This window comes from Mustela nivalis, assembly GCF_964662115.1.
Source record: "Mustela nivalis genome assembly, chromosome: 1".
In the NCBI taxonomy this organism is placed as follows: Eukaryota; Metazoa; Chordata; class Mammalia; order Carnivora; family Mustelidae; genus Mustela; species Mustela nivalis.
The window spans coordinates 26953082-26976710 of record NC_139020.1 but is presented as its reverse complement, the minus strand read 5'-3'; the positions used below and the strand labels follow the sequence as shown (position 1 = coordinate 26976710).

The 23629-nt window shown below is 33.0% G+C and overlaps 1 protein-coding gene across 8 annotated transcripts in view; it reads left to right on the top strand.

Moving 5' to 3' along the window:
• Positions 1–23629, top strand: part of USP25 (ubiquitin specific peptidase 25) — a 133576-nt gene that overhangs the window by 103612 nt on the left and 6335 nt on the right. For 3 of the 8 annotated variants that reach the window (XM_082689234.1, XM_082689235.1, XM_082689240.1), the window contains 5 exons: positions 3855–3968; positions 6066–6161; positions 17159–17337; positions 19442–19520; positions 22668–22747. In XM_082689234.1, the coding sequence (XP_082545360.1) occupies positions 3855–3968; positions 6066–6161; positions 17159–17337; positions 19442–19520; positions 22668–22747 (548 nt within the window). The remainder of the gene's footprint in view (positions 1–3854; positions 3969–6065; positions 6162–17158; positions 17338–19441; positions 19521–22667; positions 22748–23629) is intronic. The other 5 variants (XM_082689239.1, XM_082689238.1, XM_082689241.1 and 2 more) reach the window with 2 other exon arrangements.

Genomic DNA, 23629 nt, shown 5'->3' with positions numbered 1-23629 from the left:
GTTATGTTTTGATGAGTGAAATAATCAGAATTACTTTTTTTTTAAAAGATTTTATTTATTTGACAGACAAAGATCACAAGTAGGCAGAGGGGCAGGCAGAGAGAGGGGGAAGCAGTCTCCCTGATGAGCAGAGAGCCCAATGCGGGGCTTGATCCCAGGACCCTGGGGTCATAACCCGAGTCGAAGGCAGAGACTTTACCCCACTGAGCCACCCAGGTGCCCCCAGAATTATTTTTTTATTTCACTTCCTATATGAAAATTTTTCATTATATCATCTTACTATAAAAATGTTTTAATATAGGTTTTCTTTTTATTATTCCAAATTTTGCAAATGTCCTGGAGATTATAAATGAGCTTAAGATGAACCCTTGCTAACTCTATTCTAAAGCATTCCTGGAAAATGTTTCTTGTAATATATCTGAGATGTCTAACTTCTTGGGGAGTGGTAGAAGAAGAAAACTTAGGGAGCTAGAAAGGGCAGAGAAGTAGATGCAACTACTGGTCTAAAAATGTAATTGCTTGGCTTTTTGCTAATTAGGAATTTTATTTTTAAAGCCTATGTTATGGTTAATAAGTATCATCCTTTTAACTGTAACTAGAAAGCCAAAGGTATTATTTTGCTTAATATAGAAACGTGATTTGTTTAGTTTGTGTAATCATGTATAACATAAATTTGCAGGTAAATTTGCAAATATATAATATATTTTACACATAACATTTATATGTATAATATATATCACATACATAACTAATATATATATAATATAATACGAATATCATAAGCCTATAATCTACTTCACCTTTACTTGAGAAAGGAGAATAACATTGAGAGAATATGATAGACAGCTAGCATAAATGTTTTTCCATTTGGTGCATCTTCTGGAGTAGCACCAACAATAGGCCCGAGTTGTTTGTATAAATGCTAAGAATATGTTAATTGTGGCTGTCTGAAGCAGCCTGTTCTTGGTCTCATGATTAGTTGCTTCGGATCATAATAACGACATACTGGTTTTTCTCACTTAAAAATATGCCTTAGAAACTAAATTGTGTATATGAAAGGAGTGTTCAGACTTTGGGATTAGATAGTCCTGGGTTTTTAAATATGGGTTTTGCTTCTCACTAGCTATGCAAACTTGAATAAGGTGCTTAATTTTTCTGAACACCAGTTTGCTTTTACATAAAATAGAGATCATTGTGGGATTAAATTATTTTTTTGAAGGTACCTAGCATTTAGTATAGGTACTAAGCAGTTGTTAGTTTGTTACTTAAATGCAAATCATTTTACAAATATATAATATATTAAGTTCCAACCTTAGCTTAAGAATTTCCCGGAAAGTATAGTCACAGAAACCATAGAGAAATAGTCTCTAAACATATACACACCTTACTGTTTAGAGGGATCTGTTTAATTTTAAATGAAATATTTTAAAATTTGAAAAATACAAAAAGCATACTTGAAGAAAGAATCACATGTACTCCCACTACTCAAAGCTCTAATCATGTAATATATTAGTTTTTTTTTTTTTTTCATTTTATTTTTGTGTACAGGTTTGGGATTTTTTTATGTAGCTGAAGTACTACTGCATATACAGTTTGGTTTATGTATTGCCTTCTCTAATCATTTAACATGTGACATAACCATTTTCCCATGTTGAAAATTCTCTGAAAAACTTTAATGGTTGAGTGTTAATTCCATTGAGTGATTAAATTGTTATTTACCTCCCTCACTGTGTATTTGTTTCTACCTTTACCTTATTATAAATAGGCCATTAGAAATGAAATGTTCTCCATATTTCAGTTCATTTCTTTAGAATGGATTCCCCATAGTTGAATTACTGGGTTGAAAGGTAGGGGGCCGTTACTACAACATGGTTGTAGTTATATAGCTTTCTAGTCACTCTTTCATGAAAAACTACTTTTTAAAGCAATCCACTTAATGGATTTCAGGCCATTAATAAAAATATTTGTATTTTAACTCTTTTGGGAATGTTTATTAACTGAAACACTAACTCCTTTCAAGTTTAGCTTTTGTTGAGGTGTTTATGTAAAAGGGCCTGACAATATTAGAAAAAGATAAATACACCTGTACTTTCCTTTATTGAGTCCTCAAATTCTTTATATGGAAAAATTTTATGGTACCTTAGGATATCTAATTAGACTTGATGAATAATACAACAGGATTATTATATTCACCTAAGTTTCTTTGGTTTCTCAGTTTGCATGTATATAACTTACCAGTATTACGCTATAGAAACTCTCTGTGGTAACTGAAAATGTTTATTAAACATTATTTTTTCCTAAGTGCAACTTTTTTTTCCAAAACCCATATATTGTTTTATAAGGATCAATATACAAATACTGATCAATTTCACAGTTGCTACTTGACTTAAATTTATATTCTCTCCTTAAGATAATACCGCTTTAGATTGATTTGATTGTGAGAAGTGATTGACCACAAAGTCTAGACAGCTCTCCTAATTTACCTGATCAAATTTCACTCTTGTGGTTAGAGACCCAGCATAATAATTCTTCTTTCATAAGCATATCTCTCTAGGTATGTATACTAGTCATATTGGGTTATTCTATTCAAATAAAAACACTTTAAAGTAGTATAATATTATTATAATACTGGTAATACTTGTCATTATAGAAAACTATTATATATGAAGTATTGGATTAGCTTATCTCTTGTGATCACAACAACTTTGCAGGTTGGTTATTTCCTCTTGAAAAGTTGAGGACTCAAAATAAGGAAACCTTTTCTAAATATGTTATGCTTAAAAGTAGCATTTCTTTTAGAAGGGGCAGTGTCAGTCTTGGCCATTAGTTTTGCTTTATTGTTTAAACTCTTTTTGCATATATACTTCTGGAAAGTCATAAAATGTTTTCATCTCTAGAATTTACATATATTTCAAATGAAATAAAGCCTTTTTAATTGCTTTTATTACAATTTTGTTTATGTCAAAACTAAAGTTTATCTTTTGCTTCAGAAAACTAAATGTGCGAACTGAAATTACTTAAGCAAGCTGCTTTCAAGCACCTTAAGTACTTGGGAAATTTGTTTGTACGTACATAGTGGATATTCTAATTATAAATTTATTTGGTAACATAAGATCTTTTTGAAAGCTGGACAGTATTTTTGGATGAACCATATTAGTATCTTTGAGTGGACTTTTCTGGATTTTATACTATCTTCTACTCTTAGTGTGGAATTTGTTACCAAAGAAAAGGATGAAAAGAAAAAAATCTGATTGAATTGTTAAAAAGAGATGTCACTTCCCAGCGTCTTTTTCAGAAACAAGAATTCATCAGACATACATATAAATACATCGTACAGTACATCATACAAGACTCTAGAGGCTATACAGAGTGAGCTAAACACAATAGACTATGGATAGAAATTGGATATAGTATTAATTCTTAGGAAGGATAGAAAAGTAAAACCATAAAAAGAAAACCTACAAACTCTCATGGGTTCAGAGGAGGTCATGTCTTGTTTTGATGGAGTTGTCAAGAAAGGATTTATAGAACTACTAGAATTTAAAAAAAATAAAAACCTCAGCTGTAATTTACAGACAGCAGTAGGAAATATAACTACCACTATTTATTATTTTTAAGGATTTGGTATCCAAAATGCTTTGTAGAAAAAAAATTAGTGGTTGAGTTGTAAAAGGAAAGTTATATATCTTATGTTACTACTTAAGGCATTCACTTCTAATGTTGGTTTTGGGTGGTTTCATCTAATACTAAGCAAGTATAGGTATTTTTTAAAAACTCAGGAATCTCTGCCCTTTTTACTTGATATTCCATTGTTCTTTTTTCTAATGTTCCTACTAATAATTTTTTTTCTGCAGAAACCTGAAAATACCACAAGCCAACCACCTTCTAACCAGCAAGTTGTAGAGGTGGCGATTCCCCATGTAGGGAAATTCATGATTGAGTCAAAGGAGGGGGGTTATGATGACGAGGTACCTTTATTGTAGACCTCTGCACTGTTCCTGCTTACCTGTGCCTGTTTAATACACATACTTTGGGCCTGCATGCACTTTCACATTTATGTGTATTGCTGCATAACATACAGCTTGGTCACCCATAGTCTGAAATTACCTTACCAACTGCTTACAGAACTTTGAATTTCAAATGAAAATTTAAGTAGAAAGCTTATGGAATTTGTCAAAAGAATAATTTAATGTTTCTAGAGTTAATTCTTTTATGTAGACATATGATCAGTTTTTTCTAGGTTGATAGATTACAATAAGGTTTGTTTAGTTAAGTAAAAAAAAACTTTGAACATTTAAAAATAATTTCCTGTTTTACTTGAATTCTGTATTATCATAATTCGCCTACTATTTCCTGCCAAAAAGTCTTACAGCCTGATTGCAGATAGATGGTGGGTATTTTTGCTTCTGCAACCTCCATGTGAATGTGAATGGAGCGATTCATTATTATTTTTTTTTTTTTTAAGATTTTATTTGTTTATTTGACAGACAGAGATCACAAGTAGACAGAGAGGCAGGCAGAGAGAGAGAGAGGGAAGCAGGCTCCCCGCTGAGCAGAGAGCCCGATGCGGGACTCGATCCTAGGACCCTGGGATCATGACCTGAGCCGAAGGCAGTGGTTTAACCCACTGAGCCACCCAGGCGCCCCTGGAGCGATTCATTATTATCGAATGCCTTCCAGTGCTTTATACACTGTTCTTGAGAATCCAGATGAAAATGTGCTATTGTCCTTGTACCATCAGATCCCCCCCTTTTTCTCACTTTTTTCTTGAGACTCCTACATTTGATCTTTTTTATATTTGAGGCCCGGGCCAGTAAAGCTGTTTCTGAATAGTATGGAAGACCTTGAATTCTATCATTTGTTAGTTTTTACTGGCATGGATGAGAATTTAATATATATCATATAGTTTTTCCAAGCAACTTCATTTCAGACTTACTTTGAAGTTACAGTTAAGTGATTATGTAAGAGTTAATCATTGAAACCAGCAGTGTCACAAACACATGAAGATTATTGTGCCAGTGTAAGAAAGCAATGGCCGTAAGAATAAAAAACTGGTTTATGTGATAGAAACTGGTCAGATGAATTTTCTGAAGCAGATATTAGGTATATTGTGACTCAGTGTATAATCAAAATTTGGGTAATAGTTTCAGTGAATCAGAGGTGTTGGATGCAATCTCTTGATTGCTCTAATAGCAAGCTTCATAGTACTCTGAGTTGTTTCATTTTGCAGGTATTTTAGAATGTGAACAGCTAAGAGTGATAAGCTATTTCAGAAACAAAGAAATGCTTAAGTATGTAATACTTAATAGCAGTACATTGTTCCAGTTAACTATTTCATTACCATGTTGCTGCTTGAAAATTATGGAAACTGCCATGTTTTTAGTAAAAATGTTAATTTATTGACCAAGTACCTGAGTGCTTGTTTTGGGGTAAGCCTTGTGGCATTTTAAAATTTAGAATTATGATTAATCATTTAATGCTGTCTTTTGTGTAAGTGCTTATGCTGTTGGCAGAGATGCATTTTGTTTTGTTTTTGTAACTGATTGGAGTGTCAGTTTAACCGTGCATGTACCTGGGAACTTTAAGTCGTGTGGATACAGGGCTGCAGCTCACAGATGTTCAGGTCATACTGTTGTGTAAGGGTGCCCAGCCAGCAGGGCAAAGTGGAGGTGAAATTGAGCTCCTGCTGTGCTCCTCAAACCTTAAAGAGGCACTTTTTTTAAATAAAAAGAGTGTTGCTTGTTCTAGGTGGTTCTCAGAGAGCAACACTTTTTGATTGTCAAGAAGGAGGTGGCTTTTTGGAATTCTTCAGTTCAGAAGAGGGTGGTTGCCTTTTTGCGGTTTGCACAAAGGTACCATCTAGAGCTAGCTGTGGCCCTGTACGGATGACTTTGAAAGATGCTTATATGTATATTGAACCATATCTGCCATAAAATAGGCAATGGTTAGTTTATAAGTAGTGAAAAACCAAGGACTTTTAGCTTGCATGTTAAGATGTTATTTTGGTTTTTGATACTTTTTTATGTTAACCATTCAAAAACTCTCACTTTGAATTCCTGTGGCAGATCATGATGACACCGAGCATGCAAGGTATTATCATGGCGATAGGTAAATCCCGGAGTGTGTATGACAGGTGTGGCCCTGAAGCAGGGTTCTTTAAGGTACAATTAACATTTTCATTTAATTTTTTAATGTTTTTAAATGAAATTCTTAAAATATTTTATTTTCTTGAATTACATTTTGTTTCCTATATAATTTCTCTTTTCCTATCTTAGCCATGGCCACCTGATGTTCTAAGGGTTTCTTTTATGCATGAATCTAAGAGTAATTTTTTGTTGTTGTTTTATTTTGTTTTGTTTTGGTAACCCAGATAATTCAACAACAAAAAAAAAGCATTTTACCTGAGTTACCCTAATAGTTCACCTTTGGGTTGTTAGCAGAAATTTGAATTGTGTTTTTATTTGAAGGGAATAAAAGGTATTGATGAGTGAAAATGGAAACGGAGTAATTGCTTCTGGTATAGTTTGTTTTCTTCTCATTGGTAATACTGTTTTTTAGTATTATAATATATATGTATATACATAATTTTTTTGGAATTTATTTATTTGTTTGACAGAGAGATAGCACAAGTAGGCAGAGTGGCAGGCAGAGGGAGCGGGAGAAGCAGGCTTTCTGCTGAGCAGGGAGCCCAACGAGGGGCTTGATCCCAGGACTCTGGGATCAGGACCTGAGCTGAAGGCAGCCACTTAACCTACTGAGTGACCAGGCACCCAGTATTACTATATATATATATATACACACACACACACACACACACATACACACACACACACACACACATACATACATATATATGTATATATATGTATATATATATATTTTTTAATTTCACCATCATTTGATTTTAAACTGCTTTCTTCACTTGGTTGTTTCAAAAATGATTTGTTCATTTATTTTTATGTTTCTTACTCATTTAACGTTTTGTCCTGAATTTTTAATATCCTAGTCATTTCAAGAAATGTGAGATCATCAAGCAATTGCATTATTCCATGACCAAATCTCTTCCCCTCTAATGATGTAAAAATATTGGGGTTTGGAAGCAAACTTTTTTTTTTTAAAGATTTTATTTATTTATTTGACAGAGAAAGATCACAAGTGGGCAGAGAGGCAGGCAGAGAGAGAGGAAGGGAAGCAGGCTCTCCGCTGAGCAGAGAGCCCGATGCGGGACTCGATCCCAGGACCCTGAGATCATGACCTGAGCCGAAGGCAGCGGCTTAACCCACTGAGCCACCCAGGCACCCTGGAAGCAAACTTTCAAGAAAGAATTCTTGAGACGTCTTCGTGCAGAAAGGTGGTTTTATTAAAGCACAGGGACAGGACCTGGGGACAGGAAGAGCTGCCCTGGGGTTATGAGGGGTGGCTGATTATATACTTTCAAATTGGGAAGGAGTTAGGGATAGCATAAATCTTTAAGGAATTTAGAAGCAAGGTTTCCAGGACCTTGAGGGGCTAGCTGTTGTGAGGAAAAGGTCATTTATCACCATCTAGTAAGACCTTAGTCATGAGACCCTTCAGATGAGTATCAGTGGGCTGTAGGGTTAGAGGATGATTGCTGACGTATATCTTGGTGGGGGGTGGGGGTTAGAGATGAAGTTTCCAAAGGGATTTTTATATATTAAAGGAGACTTACAGGATCCTGGAGATCAGGCTAATGTGAAGATAAGGTTGCCTTCACCCTTAGCAGGGTGTTAACATCAAGGCGGTTGAGTTCTAGAGGAAGGTCACAAGCTCCTTATCTCAAAGACTTGGCTTTAAGTTGTAGGGAAATTTAATTTTTTTTTCTTTTGCTTTTATTCTCCACGTCATCTTATCCAGATCTTTACAATATTTTAATTATAATATATTGATCTTATATTACCAAAAACTTCAAGTTGTTTTCACTTCTCACCCCTTTTCATGTTTTTTTTCCCTTAAAAAACCAAAAAGGCTTTACTGAGATACAGTTCACTACAGTAAACTGTATGCTTTCTTTCTTGACCTTAAAAATCTCAAACTTTCCCTTCATTTTCTATACCCTGCCTCATCCAACTCAGTCTTCAAAAAGCTGCTTATTTTCATTATTTCTTTAATTCTTTAGTACTTGGGGTACTTTAGGGCTTGTGCATCGTAGCCTTATAATAGTAAATACTTTTGAACTTGTTAGAGTGACTGGCCATCTTGGTGTGCCCAAGACTGAGGAGTTTTCTGGAATATAGGATTTTAAGTGTTAAACAGATCCCAGGATGAGTTATCACCCTATTAAGTAAGAAAGGTTTAAAAACTGCTGTTATTGAAAAAAAAACAAAACACAAAACTTTGTTTAAAAACTCAATTTTTCCAGGTGGCCTATATTTTCTTTTCTTAAAATACACTGAATGTATGTTTTTTGAAGTTTTCATGAATTTCTTGTGGGAAAAGTATCTGTCATTTAGAGTAACACTGTGATGTTTTTTTTTCCAAGTTGGATATCTTTATGTTGAATTGGGAATTCCACATTTTTTAGATTGATACCTGCCTATATTGTAAAGAGCCAGCTAATTAGATACATCACAAACAACAGTACACCCCACCCCCACCTCCGCTGTGGTAACAGCTTCCGGTTATTTTATCTAATCCTCTTGGCATGAATTCCATATCTTTAAGTCAACACAGAATGCTCAAGTTTTTGTGATTCTTGGTTTACACATTTCCTGTTGAATCCCCTACTCGGGAATGTGAACAATGAGCTCTCCTCCTGTGCTGCTCCCCCTGCCCCATAGTTCCCACCCTTCCATCTTTCCATCTGTCTGCGCACACACACACACACACACACACACACATAAAATTCGTCATTTGGATTAAAACGGAATTCTCAGTTTGTATTACTATTTCTTTGTATGCTCCTCAGGATTGAGCTGAATCATAAACATTACTTTGACCTTTTTCCCCTGAGCTTTCGTTTCCCTTGGAGTTGGCTTATTTTTTGGTTTCCTTAGTTTTCTATATGTATTACTGATGTGCTTCTAAAGTCAGTTTAGAGACTTTAAAAGATTTAAACAACAGAATGTGAGAGATTTAAACAAAGACTTTGTTTAAATCTCTCACATTCTGTTGTCGGTTTTAAATCTTCCACATTCTGGTGTCAGTTTTACCTTCTTGGGGAAATTTATTTTGGAATAGATCTCTTCTGGAATACACATCTTCTCTAAGTCTGTTATTCCAGAGCTTTGTAACCTGTTTCAGTCTGCACTGATTTTCTTTTCTTTTCTTTTTTTAAAAAATATTTTTATTTATTTATTTATCTATCTATCAGAGAGAGAGAGAGAGACAGAGAGACAGTGCACAAGCAGACAGAGGCAGAGAGAGAACCAGGCTCCCCACCAAGGAGCCCGATGTGAGACTCGATCCCAGGACCCTGGGATCATGACCTGAGCTGAAGGCAGTGGCTTAACCAACTGAGCCACCCAGGCCTCCCTGCACTGATTTTCTTATACCCCCAGTGTATAACTAATATCCTGTGATCTTTATTCACCATTACCTAGGATGTCCTTTGTGACTTGTCTTTTATATATTTTCCATTTTTCATATCTTTTTTCTTTTTCAGTTTACCCTCTGATTTTGAGGCAGCAGCAAATCTCTGAAGCTTATATCCATGTATATTTATTTTTACCTATCTTTAATTGAGAGGTGTATGTGTGTGCATGTATTTGTATATGTATATGTATATATATGTGTATAGGTATATGTGTATATATATGTACACATACATACATATACACACATATAAAATCTTACATAAATATCAGTTGTTTATCATTAATGTGTTTTCTGGTATAGGTAAATGATTAGCATTTGGAAAATTCTAGCTGATAATACATAATTTTAAAAAATATGTCATTTAAAATATTTTTAAAAATTTAAAAATGGTAGTAATAGGTACACAATGCAATCATTCAGTAATACATAGGTGTCTAAATTAAAACTAATAATGGCAGTCTCTGCCACTGCTGTGTAACCACTGTGATCACTGTGTAACCTTTCTGATTTCTTCCTTTTGTTTATGCAATCATGCATATATAGGGAATTCTTTTTCATTTTTACATTTTACTATTTATATTATTTTGTAACATATCACTCATAAATATATTGAGGGCATTCTTAAAATAAAGGCAGTATATCTACCACATTATCTTTTCTACCTTCATTTATTATATATTACCCTCTTTTTTAAAAAAAGATTTTATTTATTTATTTGACAGAGAGAGGCAGTGAGAGAGGGAACAGAAGCAAGGAGAGTGGGAGAGGGAGAAGCAGGCTTCCCACTGAGCAAGGAGCCTGATGTGGGCCTTGATCCAGGACCACAACCAGAGCCAAAGGCAGAGAGAGGCTTAACGACTGAGCAACCCAGATGCTCCTGTAGTACACTCTTTATGGACATATGCACTGTTTTTTCCCATCTGCCATTTCTGTTTGAGTTAGTTGATTGTACCTTTATTTCATAAAGAAGTTTTAAAAACACTGCTTTCAAATCTTTCTCTCCTCTCTGGATTCTGGAGTTGCATTGCTATACAAAAAGTCTTCTTTGACCCAAGGTATTATAAGTTTTCAGTAGTAGTTTCTTAAAGTACTTTTCTTAGTAGATTTTTATTTTTATGAATTGAAATATACACACTATTTACTCAGCATTTTATTTGGGTTTTCTACATTCTCTATTAATAAAAATTTATTGTATTTTTCTTTTTTCTGCTATCTTCATCAGGTTTTATCTTATGCTTTTGTTAGCTTTAGTAAGTGAATTTGAAAGCTTTTTTTTTTTTTTAAATACAGTGGTGTAGTTTACATAGGAATTGTCTATTCCATAAAAGTAAGTTAGAATTTGTAAAACCATATGAGCCTAGGCCCCTTTTTTGGTTATAGATTTTTTTGATAATTTTTTTTTTTGGTGTTGGTTGTTCTTTCTGCAGTGATTGGCCTATTTAAACATTTTTTTTTTGTTTTTTTTTGGCAATTGATTTTAATCATTGTCAACATTCAGAATATATATACAAAACATAGTAGCTAACATGATAGCTGCTTCTGTCTTGCTGTTTCCCTAAATTAGACATAGTATACTGATAATTTTTATTTTTAGTATTCATTTTATTATATACAAAATATATGTAAAACACAGGAACTAACATATGATAGCTGTTTCTCTTACTGTTTCCCTAAATTAGACATAGTATATTTGTGATATTTATTTTTAATATTTATGTTTTTATACATAATTATATGTAATTATATTATAGTATGATATAATATAGATACATCTATATCTCTTCTGTCCCATTACCAAAAAATATCTTTAGTGGTTTATTTTGTATTAGCTTTTTGATTATAAGAAGTTTTTCAACTCTCTGCCTGTTTCTAAAAATGGACTTCCATTTATATTATGGTTAGATCAGTTTTTAAAATGTTGTATATGTTTGCTGGTGGTAAACCATGTGATGAATGTTGGTTTTTACAATAAAAATATAAATTAGAGAATGAAACTTATATCTGGGTAAGTGGACTTGCTGAGATTTAACCTCTTTATTAGGGAGAGTCATCAACTCACTCTCAGATACAATAGTAACCACAGGCCCTCACACATGGGAGTCTGCTCCCTGTAAACACACAGTATGAGCTGGAAGAATAAGCGAGGAAAGATGCTTACCTGCGTTCTTTTCCCAGTTGATGATGTTGTGGTCAGTTTCTACTGTTAACAGAAAATTCCCAAATTCTCGTGGCTTAAAGAGAGAAGCTTTTGTCATGTAAAGATGAAATTTAGAGAAAGGCAGTACAAGACTGATATGACAAGCAAATATAAAAGCCAGAAGGAAAGTATTCACAAAGTACTTGTTACTCTATGTTTGTGGCAGAGGGAGGGTCATACCATAATTATAATCATGGGATTTGTATACTTTATTTACTCTGAAAGACATTAAAATGTTTTTGTTTGTTTTTTGTTTGTTTGTTTGCTTCTGTTTTTGTTTTGGGGGGAGGGGCCTATACCTATTAAAGTGTCCTTAGGATTTTAATGAAGTATGAACACCTCTGTATTCATGAGACTTCTTCCAGCAGTTGTTTCTAGTTGACATAACTTTTTTGGACTTTTAAAATGCCTTAAAAGAAAAAAAGATTTTATTTATTTGACACAGAGAGAGAGATCACAAGTAGGCAGAGAGGCAGGCAGAGAGAGGGGGAAGCAGGCTCCCCGCTGAGTAGAGAGCCGGATGTGGGGCTCTGTCCCAGGACCCTGGGATCATGACCTGAGCGGAAGGCAGAGGCTTAACCCACTGAGGCACCCAGGTGCTCCTAAAATGCCTATTTTTATTACGCTTTTGTTTATTCAAAAGTTGTAAAAGTATATTTATGACAGCATAAAACATGCCAAACAGTGCAGCCCATGAGTGAGCAGCTCCATCAACCACCAGCGTGAACATGTTCGTGTAACTCCCAGTCGGGCCTGGAACATACGGTACTTCAGAAGCTGTGCTTGTTTCTTCTTCCTGTCGCTTACTGCATTCTTCCACCTTTCCAAAGAAGACATTCACTGGACCTCTAACAGCATAAGAAAGTGTTCTTATATTTTATACACTTGGAATCTTTCACTGTAGGTCCTTGTTTTGTCTGGCTGCTTTTACTCAACACGTTTGAAACTTTAGCTGTGTTATTGGATATAGTTGTAGTTCATTCTCAAGGTATTCCATTGTGACTATTCTGTAATTGTCTTCCCGTTTCCTTGATGGGCATATCAAGACATGTTTACTATTGCTGATATCTGGGCACTGTCCTCAATTGCATGTATATTTTATAATTTTACTTTATTAATGATCTTATACCTTTCTTGTTTAATTTATTCCTATGCGTATAAAAAAAGTTTGTTTTTATGAATTGAGGCACTTATTCCTACTTATTCTACCAAGTTACAGGTAGGGTAGATAGTGGGAGAGCTAATTAATTTATTTTTTATTTTTTAAATTTTTATTTATTTATATTGAATCCAGTTACCTTATTGGGCTCTTATTTTTTTAGTTGATTCATGTCATTATTTCAGTACACTGACTCTGAATAATTATCTCATAATTGGGATAATTTCCATTATACTTGTTATTTCATTTCTGCTTTTTATTATGTTAACCAGACTTCAGAATATAGTTAAATATGAAAATAATTTTAATGGCTATGTCTCTAGTGTTCTATTTTCAAGTATGATGTATAGTATTTTTTTATAGATTTCCCTTTACAATTTTAGAAACACTTTCTCAAATTCATAGTTAAAAGAGTTTCTTCTGAAAGATTGTAATCTTTAACCCATAGAATGTAAAGATTTTAACATTGACCCTCCCTTTTTTAAACATTGTAAACACTGTTTCTATATATTCTTTTTGTATACAATGTAGTTTATCAAAAATGGATGAGTGTTGGCATCTACGTTCATAGATAATTTGATCCCCAATTTCCTTTTTTATATTTGTCAATATTTTATATTCAGATTATGCTGGCCATGTGTAATCATTAAGGAGGCTTTTCCCTTTTCTCAGACTTTGGAGTAGTGTAGATGAAGAAATTATTTGGTCCTTGAAGACTTAACCGAACAGCTCTAAAACAAAGTGGGCCTGATTCCATTATTGGGTATGGATCTTGAGCAACCTTTTCAGTTCTTCTGTAACTTTACTGGGTCTCTTCAAAGACTTGGTAGTTTTTGTACCTTTTAAAGCAATTCTGTTAATTCATTTTCCTAGATGATCATCTGTTTAATTAAAAACTTATAGTTTATTGGCATAAAGTTATATGTATTACTTTTTAAACAAATTGTAAAGCTCATTTTGTTGTTCTTGTTGTTGTTGTATTTTTGTCACCTTTCTGATATGTGGTGGTGAGTTTTCTCCCATACGTTGGTTTTCCATCAGCTTTTTGGAAAGAATAATTTGGGGTCTTTTTTATCTAATTGCCACATTATTTTATTTTTCTACCTTTATTTTCTTTCCTCTCCTCTTCTCCCTCCTCGCTTCTTGAAATGCACTTTTTCTCTATTGGTTAAATTGGAAGTTTCCTATGTCTTTAGGTTTTGATATCCTATGATCCCAATTTGAATATGATTTTGATTCTTTTGGCCCAAGAATAATTTAAGACAGTATTATTTTAATTCCTAAGAGTTTAGTTTGGGAGTTGTCTTTATTTTTAATTCCTGTATGTATTGCACTGTTTTCAAATCATATTGCTTATATGATGACAAATCCCCTGGGATTTGAAGTAGGTTTTCTTCTGTCTTTTGGTACACTGCCAGTTTTTTTTTGTTTGTTTGTTTAAATAGCCTATAAAAACACTTAATTTATATGCACACTCACACATACATACACACTCTCTGTGAAGTCAACAGTTCTTATTTCAGAGATAAGAGCATTAAGACTTGGAGAAGTTTGTGATTTAATTTATATCACAATTAACAAATAGTATACCTCACTCTCTGATTCTTAGTCTGATTTTCCCTTAGACCTTTCTGTCTCCAGAATATATTGTATGTTTGTATATTTGGTATCTTCTGTTGTATGTATATAGTTATAGCAAAATAAAGTCTGTTAAAATTACAGATTTAGAGTATGATTTTGTATTATGATTTGGAAAGGTAGAAAAAAGTCTAGGTACAATCATTTGGATCTTTGCAACTGAAGATTTCAAAAGAGAAAGAAACTAGTCTTATTGAATGGGTCATCTACAGATAGATGGGGAACAGACAAGAAAGGACCTCATGTATTAGGAGAACTTAAGGAATAAGGGCACGAGTGCATCTGTGGGGAGACAATTCTGACCTAAGTGGAAGGAAGTCTTTGTTGAAGAGTCATAGGAAGTAAGACAGAATAGGTAACTTTGGACCTGAATAGTAGGACCATGTTAAAGGTCTGGTGAAAGAGACTTTTAAAAATGAATTGCGAAGCAGTTCCATCACCTACCTGATGACTAATATTATATTTCATTCTGTAAATGTTTGGTGGTTTCTTTGCACTATCTGTGGTAGTTAACTTAAATAATTACCTTCATAGGCAGCCAGAGTATGGAAAGGACAAACACAGTTCTGCAGCAAGATTCTGAGGAAGTTGTATGAATTAACTGACAACTCAGCAGTGTTAACTTTGCTTGTAATGATAGTGAATAACTTGGCCCGATATAGTGGTGTGGAACATCTGTTGAAATTTTGAAGGAATAGATATGATTGCAGTATATTTTAAACATCAGAGAGCTTTTCTAGAAGGACGTTCATAAATAAAAATAATCAATTATAAAAAAATAATTTGTGCTGGTGAAAACGTACTTTTTATGTGTTTGAAAAATCGCTTGTAGAAATTTAAACGTGCATTTTTACCTCTACTTGTTTAAATATAGATTTTAACATTGGCGTTTCCTTGTGCAAATTGGGAGAATCTTAAATAGAACAAAATTAAGGGATAAACATAATTTTAGAATAAAAGAGGGATATGTATTCCAGCTTGCTAATAGAGACCTCTTTGCTCTTTAGGAAAAATATACAATCTCTCTTTTGAATGTAGGTGAAAAAAAAATATGTAACCATTTAGTGTTATAATTTCTAATCTCTAAACCTACAGTATTACTTTAAGAGGCTCAATACGAATTTATTTTATTTTGGTCATACTAATTTTGGCCAAAAGGATGATACCTTGAAATATTTAAATATTCAAAAGAACTTGGAATGGTTTATGACAGTCATTGCCTGGAGACTATAATAAGGAAGAACACTTACTGATTTTTTTTTTTGTTTTATATTCTCAAATTTAGTATAGTTTGGTTATTAAATGAATATGTGCGCCCTTTTTTTTCAAATTGGGAAAATAAGAAGATTTTAGAGTTCTAAGCAAAGCTTATGTATGCTAATTAGGTATACATTGAAGTGAGCCTATGATCCTACATGTCAAAATATAGTTTTCATGGCTATTTTTAACAACAGCATGTATGACCAAAAAAGGAGAACTCAATTTATTTTAGCTATAAGGTAATAATTCTGCTTATAGTGCTAACTTATAGAAAGGACTTATTAGCCTTCTCTTTAATGAAATATAAAAGCATATAACTAGAATGTTTCATTTAGTGCTTGTCAGTTACATTTTCTCCCTTCTATAAAATATATCAAGGTATCTGTTTTGCCAGGAATTGCTTAGGAAAGGGATACTTCTTAAAAAAATAAAAACAAAAAAACCTTTCTAATAGAATTGATTTTTTTGTAACTTATTTTGCTTGTGGCCCCAAAATTTTTATGGTTAATAGAGCTAGGATTTAGATATAAGTCCAGTATAAATGATTATTATGAAAAGTATTTTTAATTATATAAGTTATTTGTATACAGCAGTATTTGATAGATAACCCTACATTTATCTCTTTATGAGCTAATATTTTCCAAATGGTTTGCTCACATGTAGAAACATGTATCAGTATTGTTTCCTGTTATAATTAGTTATAAATTCTGAGATGTCCTGTTTATAAAGAAAAAGGAAGTTCAAGCACAAGGTGATAATAATGATAATATTAATTAATTCTTACACATATAAAATTCAAATATTTTTGAAGCAACAAGGGATTCATTCTGTGATCCTTACAATCTCAGGACTTATTTAAACTCTTAAAAGGTAATTATAGTGGTATTATTATGCATATAAGAGCGAGCTTTTCTTTCAGATATGGGTATTCTAGGAAGCTGTATTTCAACTCGAAAATTTGGAATATTCAAAATATACATGAAACTGATACTGGAAAGCATAGGATAAGAGGTTTCTCAGTCTTAGGATATTTCTGAGTAGACTGACCAGACTGATAAGTTTTACGAAAGTATTCACATAGTACGCTTAGGTCTGTTGTTTAGTTTACTGCTTCTCTACATGAAAACAAAAAACACTACAGTGAAGGGATAAGGAAGTACACATATGGTCAGTTTTAGAAAATCCTTTTAAACTATGGAATATGGGGCAGTATTTTTAGATGTACTACCTTGTTTGTTATACTTTAAAAGAAAAAAACGTATCTGAACACAAGAATAATTAAAGCTGTAATATCGAAGGATTTTAATTATTATAATTAACCAAAATTGACATTTTGTTACATTTTCTAGGCAATTAAGTTGGAGTATTCAAGATTGGTTAAGTTGGCCCAAGAAGATACCCCACCAGAAACAGATTATCGTTTACATCATGTAGTGGTCTATTTTATCCAGAACCAAGCACCAAAGAAAATCATTGAGAAAACATTGCTAGAACAATTTGGAGATAGGAATTTGAGTTTTGATGAAAGGTAATTTAAAAATGTGAAATAATGAACTCATGTGCTCAAATTATCTTTTTAAAATAGTTTTCTTTGCAGTTTTTTTAATGTTTCTTTTAACCTAGATGAAGACAGTAAATAGAGCACAAAACTTGACTTCACTTAATTTGTACAGTTGCTTTGTGATTTTCTTGGAGTTTATAGTCATGACCTTTAAAAGTTTGAGCAATTATTTATTGCTTTAGTGTGTGTAATTATTGACCAAGGTACTGAGCTAAGCAATATAAAGATGCACAGGAGAATATAATATAATTACTGCCCTTTGGGAACTCAGTATTTTAGAGAAATAAAGAATTTCTCAGTCTCTACTGTATATTTGAGTCAGATAGTTCTTTATTGTGGGGGTATCCTATAACGTATAGGATATTTGGCAGTGTTCCTGACCTCTACCTGCTAAATGCTGGTAGCACCTCCCACAAGCCGTGACAACCCAAAGTGTCTCCAGGTATTGCCAAATAATCCCTTTGAGGAGCAAAATTACCTTGTTTGGGAATCTCTAGAGAAAAGTATTTAATTGTAGATGCAAATAAAATAGTTTAATACCCTCTGATATCAAGAGAAGTCTTAAAATGGTTGAATTATACTTCATCCTTGAACAGTGTGGAGATTAGGGGCATTGACTCTCTGTGCAATCAAAAATCTACACATAAAGTGTGTAATTTTTGACTCCCCCAGAACCTAACCGCTAATAATCTCCTGTTGACTGGAAGCCTCTGATAATGTAAAGTCGATAAATACATATTTTGTATGTTATATATATTATATACTGTATTCTTATAATAAAGTAAGCTGAAGAAAAGGAAAATGTTACTAAAATTATAAGGAAAAACACAATACTGTAAAAAAAAATCTGTGTGTAAGTGTATCCTCAAAACCCATGTTGTTAAAGGATCTGCTGTATTTTGGTTTATGCAAAAATGTTTTTCCATAGAAATTTGTATAAAATCCCTAGAAGGTTTTTTTTTTTTTAGTAATATTAGAAAACTAAAATATAATCTAGTTAAAATGAATTCCATTAAAGAAATTTAGGCCTTGGGTAAAGATCCAAGTATTGGATGTTATTTTTAGAATACAGAAACATTTATGTTATCTTGGAGTTCATTGTAATCCATTTTAATCCTGAAATAAATGATTATCCCTTCATGATTATCTCAAAATTAAAAATATGTACAGCAGAGGAGAATATTTGGAAATAAAGCATTCAGGATTAAATTCCTGCTTTACCATGTGTCCACTGTGAAATTTCACATTAAGTGAAATAATACAAGTAAATGGCTTCAACAGTATTTGATAGGCAATACAGTGCTCAGTGACTGTTAGCTCTTACTATTTTATTAGTAGTAGTGGGAGCATCACTTATTTTACATATTACCCCACCACAAATCGCTCAGAAATATGACTGATTATGACTCTTACTATTTGGGTTGTTGGTACAAACCCAAATAGTAAGAGAAAATATTGGTGGAGTAATCACATTGACTTTTCACTCTTTTGCGGTTTTTGTCCTGGGGATGGAAATTGGTCAAATTGTTTAATAGTTTAATTTCTCTTATACTTGAAAGACAAAGTGAGATCCATGTGATAACTAAATATATTCTGCGGAGATTTCTTTAATAATGATTCTATGCATAAGAATGTCTCTTTTACCTGAAATGATAGCCACATTTTGGATTCTTTTTTTGCTGTTTATGAATACTGCCATTTGAAAGGGGAAAATGAGATTTAATGTTTCTTAGGCTTGCTTAGATATACATCATAAGAAAAAACATTTCATTTTTTCTTATGCAATATGTATTGATAGAATGTAATTTAAACACCATATGTAAATATAACATCGTAAATTTGAGTTAAAACTATTGATGCTGTCTTCTTTATGTGCTTTGTAACTATCCAACATTGATCTAAAAACCATTTTCAATTAAAGTTACTTGGGAGTTGCTTCCTCAAAAAAGTGTTGCTTAGTGACAATGGATTTTATTTTCATATGTGTTGGGTAGTTTAGTTTTATGTCACATATTTTTCAGTTTTTATGAATTTTGCTTTTGATTTAGGAATGCATTTCTTTTATTTGAAGGTGTCACAACATAATGAAAGTTGCTCAAGCCAAACTTGAAATGATAAAACCTGAAGAAGTGAATTTGGAAGAATATGAGGTAATGTGCCCTTTGAGAGGTTCAACTGTAGATTGAGGAATTCTGTAGTTCACTGATCTCCCTTTCATTTCAGGACAGCTGAGCACAGGAGACGATAAGGTATAGAGAGGGTAAAGTAACCGGCCCAGAATTTTCACAGCTAGCAAATTATAGCATGGTTAACACAGCTTGCATCCTTTTTTAAAAAATTTCACAGAACCTGCATTCTCAAATGAAGCCATGCTGTACTTTTTCCTTTCTTGGCCTCATCAGACATTTTGGGGAGGAAGTTGCAAACTTGCCTTAATCGTTATATGCCAAAACATCGGTCATTATTGGACACTGTTGTACATGTGAAAGAGAGAGCATGCATGAATGCTCATATCATGCTTATGGTAATTTTGTACACAAAATTCTCTTTGTGAACTTTGGCTTTAAAATTAGTATTTTTTTAAATTTATCAATTCAAATACCTAGTTTTCTTTCAGACTTTTAAATATAAATTTATATATTGTCTTTTTTTTACTTTTTAAAAAACTTTTTAATTTGTTTATTTGTTAGAGCAAGCAAGAGCTCAAGTAGGGGGAGAAGTAAGGGACTGGATCCCAACACCCTGGGATCATGACCCAAGCTGAAGGCAGACGCTTAGCCATCTAAGCCCAGGTGTCCCAACACATTGTCTTTTTAAATTTATGAATCTAGTAAATTTTAAGTTGATTTCATAGTGTTTTTGATTAATGTTTGGTCCTATTTATAAACTTAATTATTCTAGTTTCCCTTAAACAGTTATTGTAATTCACCATATTAACATATACAAAAAATACTCATTTTTGATGAAAATCCTTAGCTAACCTGGAATACAAGGTGCATCAACTTTAATCTCCTAAAGAGTGTCTCAAAAAACAGCAAAGCTAGGAAATATATAGAATTGTGGGCATTGTAATCAGGAAAGATGGGGATGTTTGCAACCACTTTATTCAGAATTGTCCTGGAAATTCCAAGTGGGCAGCAAGTCAACAAAAATGAGCAGAAAGTAAACATTGGAAAAAAGAAGTAAAGTTATTGTTCGGAGATTTTGCACCTAGGAAATACAAACAAAATCTACAGATAAATTAATTAAAATAATAAGAGAGCTTTGCAACATGTAAAACCTGCCAAACACCAGTTTTTGTTCCATTAACCAACCCAGCAGCAGATAATCAGAAAGTGAAATTTTAAAAAATGACATCATTTATAATAGCATCAAGAAGTGTGCAGTAACTAGAAATAAATCTAGCAAAAGATGGTATGACTTTAGGAGCTGTTAACAGAAGACCTGAATAAATGGTTATACATACTATGTTTGGATAAGTTGGTATTGTAAAGATGCCATTTTACCCCAGAGTAGTTTATTGGTTCTGTGTAGTCGCTATCAAACTTTTAGCAAGTTGTCAGATGGAGGTTGATTTGCTGATTTCAGAAACTTTATGAGGTGGTAGGGGTGGTGCCTGGTTGGCTCAGTCAGTGGATGTGCAGCTCTTAATCTCGGGGTCATGAGTTTGAACCCCACACTGGGTATAAAAATTACTTAAGTAAAACTTAAAAAAATTTATGAAATGTAAACATCTGCGTCTAACTCAGACATTCTTGAAGAACAAGGTAGGAAAGCTTATTTTAGAAATCAGGAGGAGTTACCATTCTCTACCATTATGCTTTAAGGGTAGGTAATTTAGAACAATATAGCAGAATGAAAAATCTGAGAATATATATGCACAAATAAATGTACACATGATATATGCCAGAGATGACAAGCAAGGGGGTTCCTCACTCTGTTTGTCCCCAAGATTCAAATCAAATATGGTCTTGATTTTTAATTACGATTGGACTCTGCAGTCTCTCCCCAGGGTTGCTTCATCCAATTGGATTCAACGTATTTTTGTTCTGAGCACTCCTCATATTCTAACTGTAGAACCATTAAATCTTACACGTATTTACATGACACGTTTTTGAATCCTATGTGTCCTACATATCTCTGTCTCGTGCTGAGTCCTGGCTCACCAAACCTTGGCCCATAGACCAAATTTAGCCCACCACCAGTTTTTATAAAACAGTTTTATTGGAACACAGCTATTTGTTTACATATTGGGTATGTCACTACATCTCAGAGTTGAATAGTGACAAGAGACTGCATGGCCTGCAAAGCCTAAAACACTTCTTGGCTAGGGCTTCTCAGAAAAAGCTTACTCCAACTTCTCAGGCAAGGCTAATGACAATAGAGTGGCAGTTTGAATACTTTTCCAGAAAAGCTAACTTTAATTACTCATTTAAATCCTGTATTGAATTTAGTTTTGGTTTTCCTTGAAATAGTGTTTGTTTTTGTTTGTTTGTTTTTCTCTTAGTAAGTTAAAGGGAAGTCCTGATTTGGGTCAGTTCTGAATTGTTGAGTCCTATTACATGTGTAATGATTGGGTTTTTGGAGGGAGGGCAGTTGAAATGTGACCTGCTTCTATTCTTTTCACCATATGTCAGATGAATAAACTATTCAGCTACCATATTTAAAATAAAATTTAACATAAACTTGTTAAAATTAAAAGGTTAAATAAGTTTATTATAACATTTTTCTTTTAGTTCCCTAACATTTTTCATCATATAATAGTCTTCAGTATTCATTTTGTTAGAGTAGTAACTTCATTTACCTCTCACATCTAGTGTGATGTACATCTATAATAATAATAATATACCATTGTACAAAAGAATTTTTGAGAGATAGAAAACATGATAGATTATCTTGCATTTGTATTTCTGCTGTAGTGAATCATTATTCTTCATTAATTTCTTTTTTTTTTTTTTTCTAACTTTTTATTTTTTATAAACATATATTTTTATCCCCAGGGGTACAGGTCTGTGAATCACCAGGTTTACACACTTCACAGCACTCACCAAAGCACATACCCTCCCCAATGTCCATAATCCCACCCCCTTCTCATTAATTTCTATTATTATACTAATGAAGTAATCTTATGTATCAAAATTGAAAGTCTTGATTTAGGTCTAGTTTACCTTAATTTTGCATTCTTTGATACTGTTAATTTGAATAGTTGTGGGAACTATGCATTACTTTAAGAACAGTTTTCAATGTGGCTTTAATATCCTACTCTGCATTCTTTTAAAAATTTTTTTCACCTACAGGAGTGGCATCAGGATTATAGGAAATTCAGGGAAACAACCATGTATCTCATAACTGGGCTAGAGAATTTTCAAAAAGAAAGGTAAGGCATAGTGGTCAGATACTATTTTTGTACTTAATTCTATTTGGGTATAACCTTGTCTATAGATAATATTTTATTTACAATACATATTTTTTATAAACTTTTAATATTATGTTTTAAATTTATAGAGAAGTTGTATAGTTAGTACAGAGAGTTCCTCTATACCCTATATATTTTCCATTTTCAGTTAAATCTGTAAGGTTGGCATTAGTCTTTCTATCACCCCTTAAATACTATAGTTGAAATTTAGGATGCAGTAGGATTAGATTGAAGCCAAGAACTTTTCTGGGGACCAAAGAAGCTTGTGGCCCAACACTAGGAATTCTTGTATTCCCTGACATTTGCCTTCAGTCTCCAGCTTTTTCATATTCTTCCTGAGTCTAATCTTGACTTCAGAGCAGAAATAGTGTTTTAATCTCTTTGTCCAAGCTTGCAGTTACTGTAAAAATATCACTGTAGAGAATTGATCACTGGTCTTCTGAGTATTGTGACTGCAAACACATTTTAGATCATTTTTCATTTAAATTACAAAAGGTTTTAAAAGAATTTCTACTTATTAAACTATATTATTATTTACTTTTAAATGTTATTACGAAAAGATGCATATTGACTTATCTACACATTATTCACTAGTTTGTGTTTACATGTTGTTCACATATTTCTTAATTCATTCTTTAATATGAATGTACTTGACCAGTGATTTTTTTTTTAGAAGTGCTATATTTTAAATATTCTCTAACAGTGCATTCAAGTAAAAGGGTTGTTGAATTCCTTTTCTTGTTTTGTAGGGAGTATAGGAAACCTCTGCTGAGAGGTTAATGCAATTTTGATTTAAATGACAGCACAGGCTATTCTAGAGCTGTGCTGGCCGTCCTCGTTGCC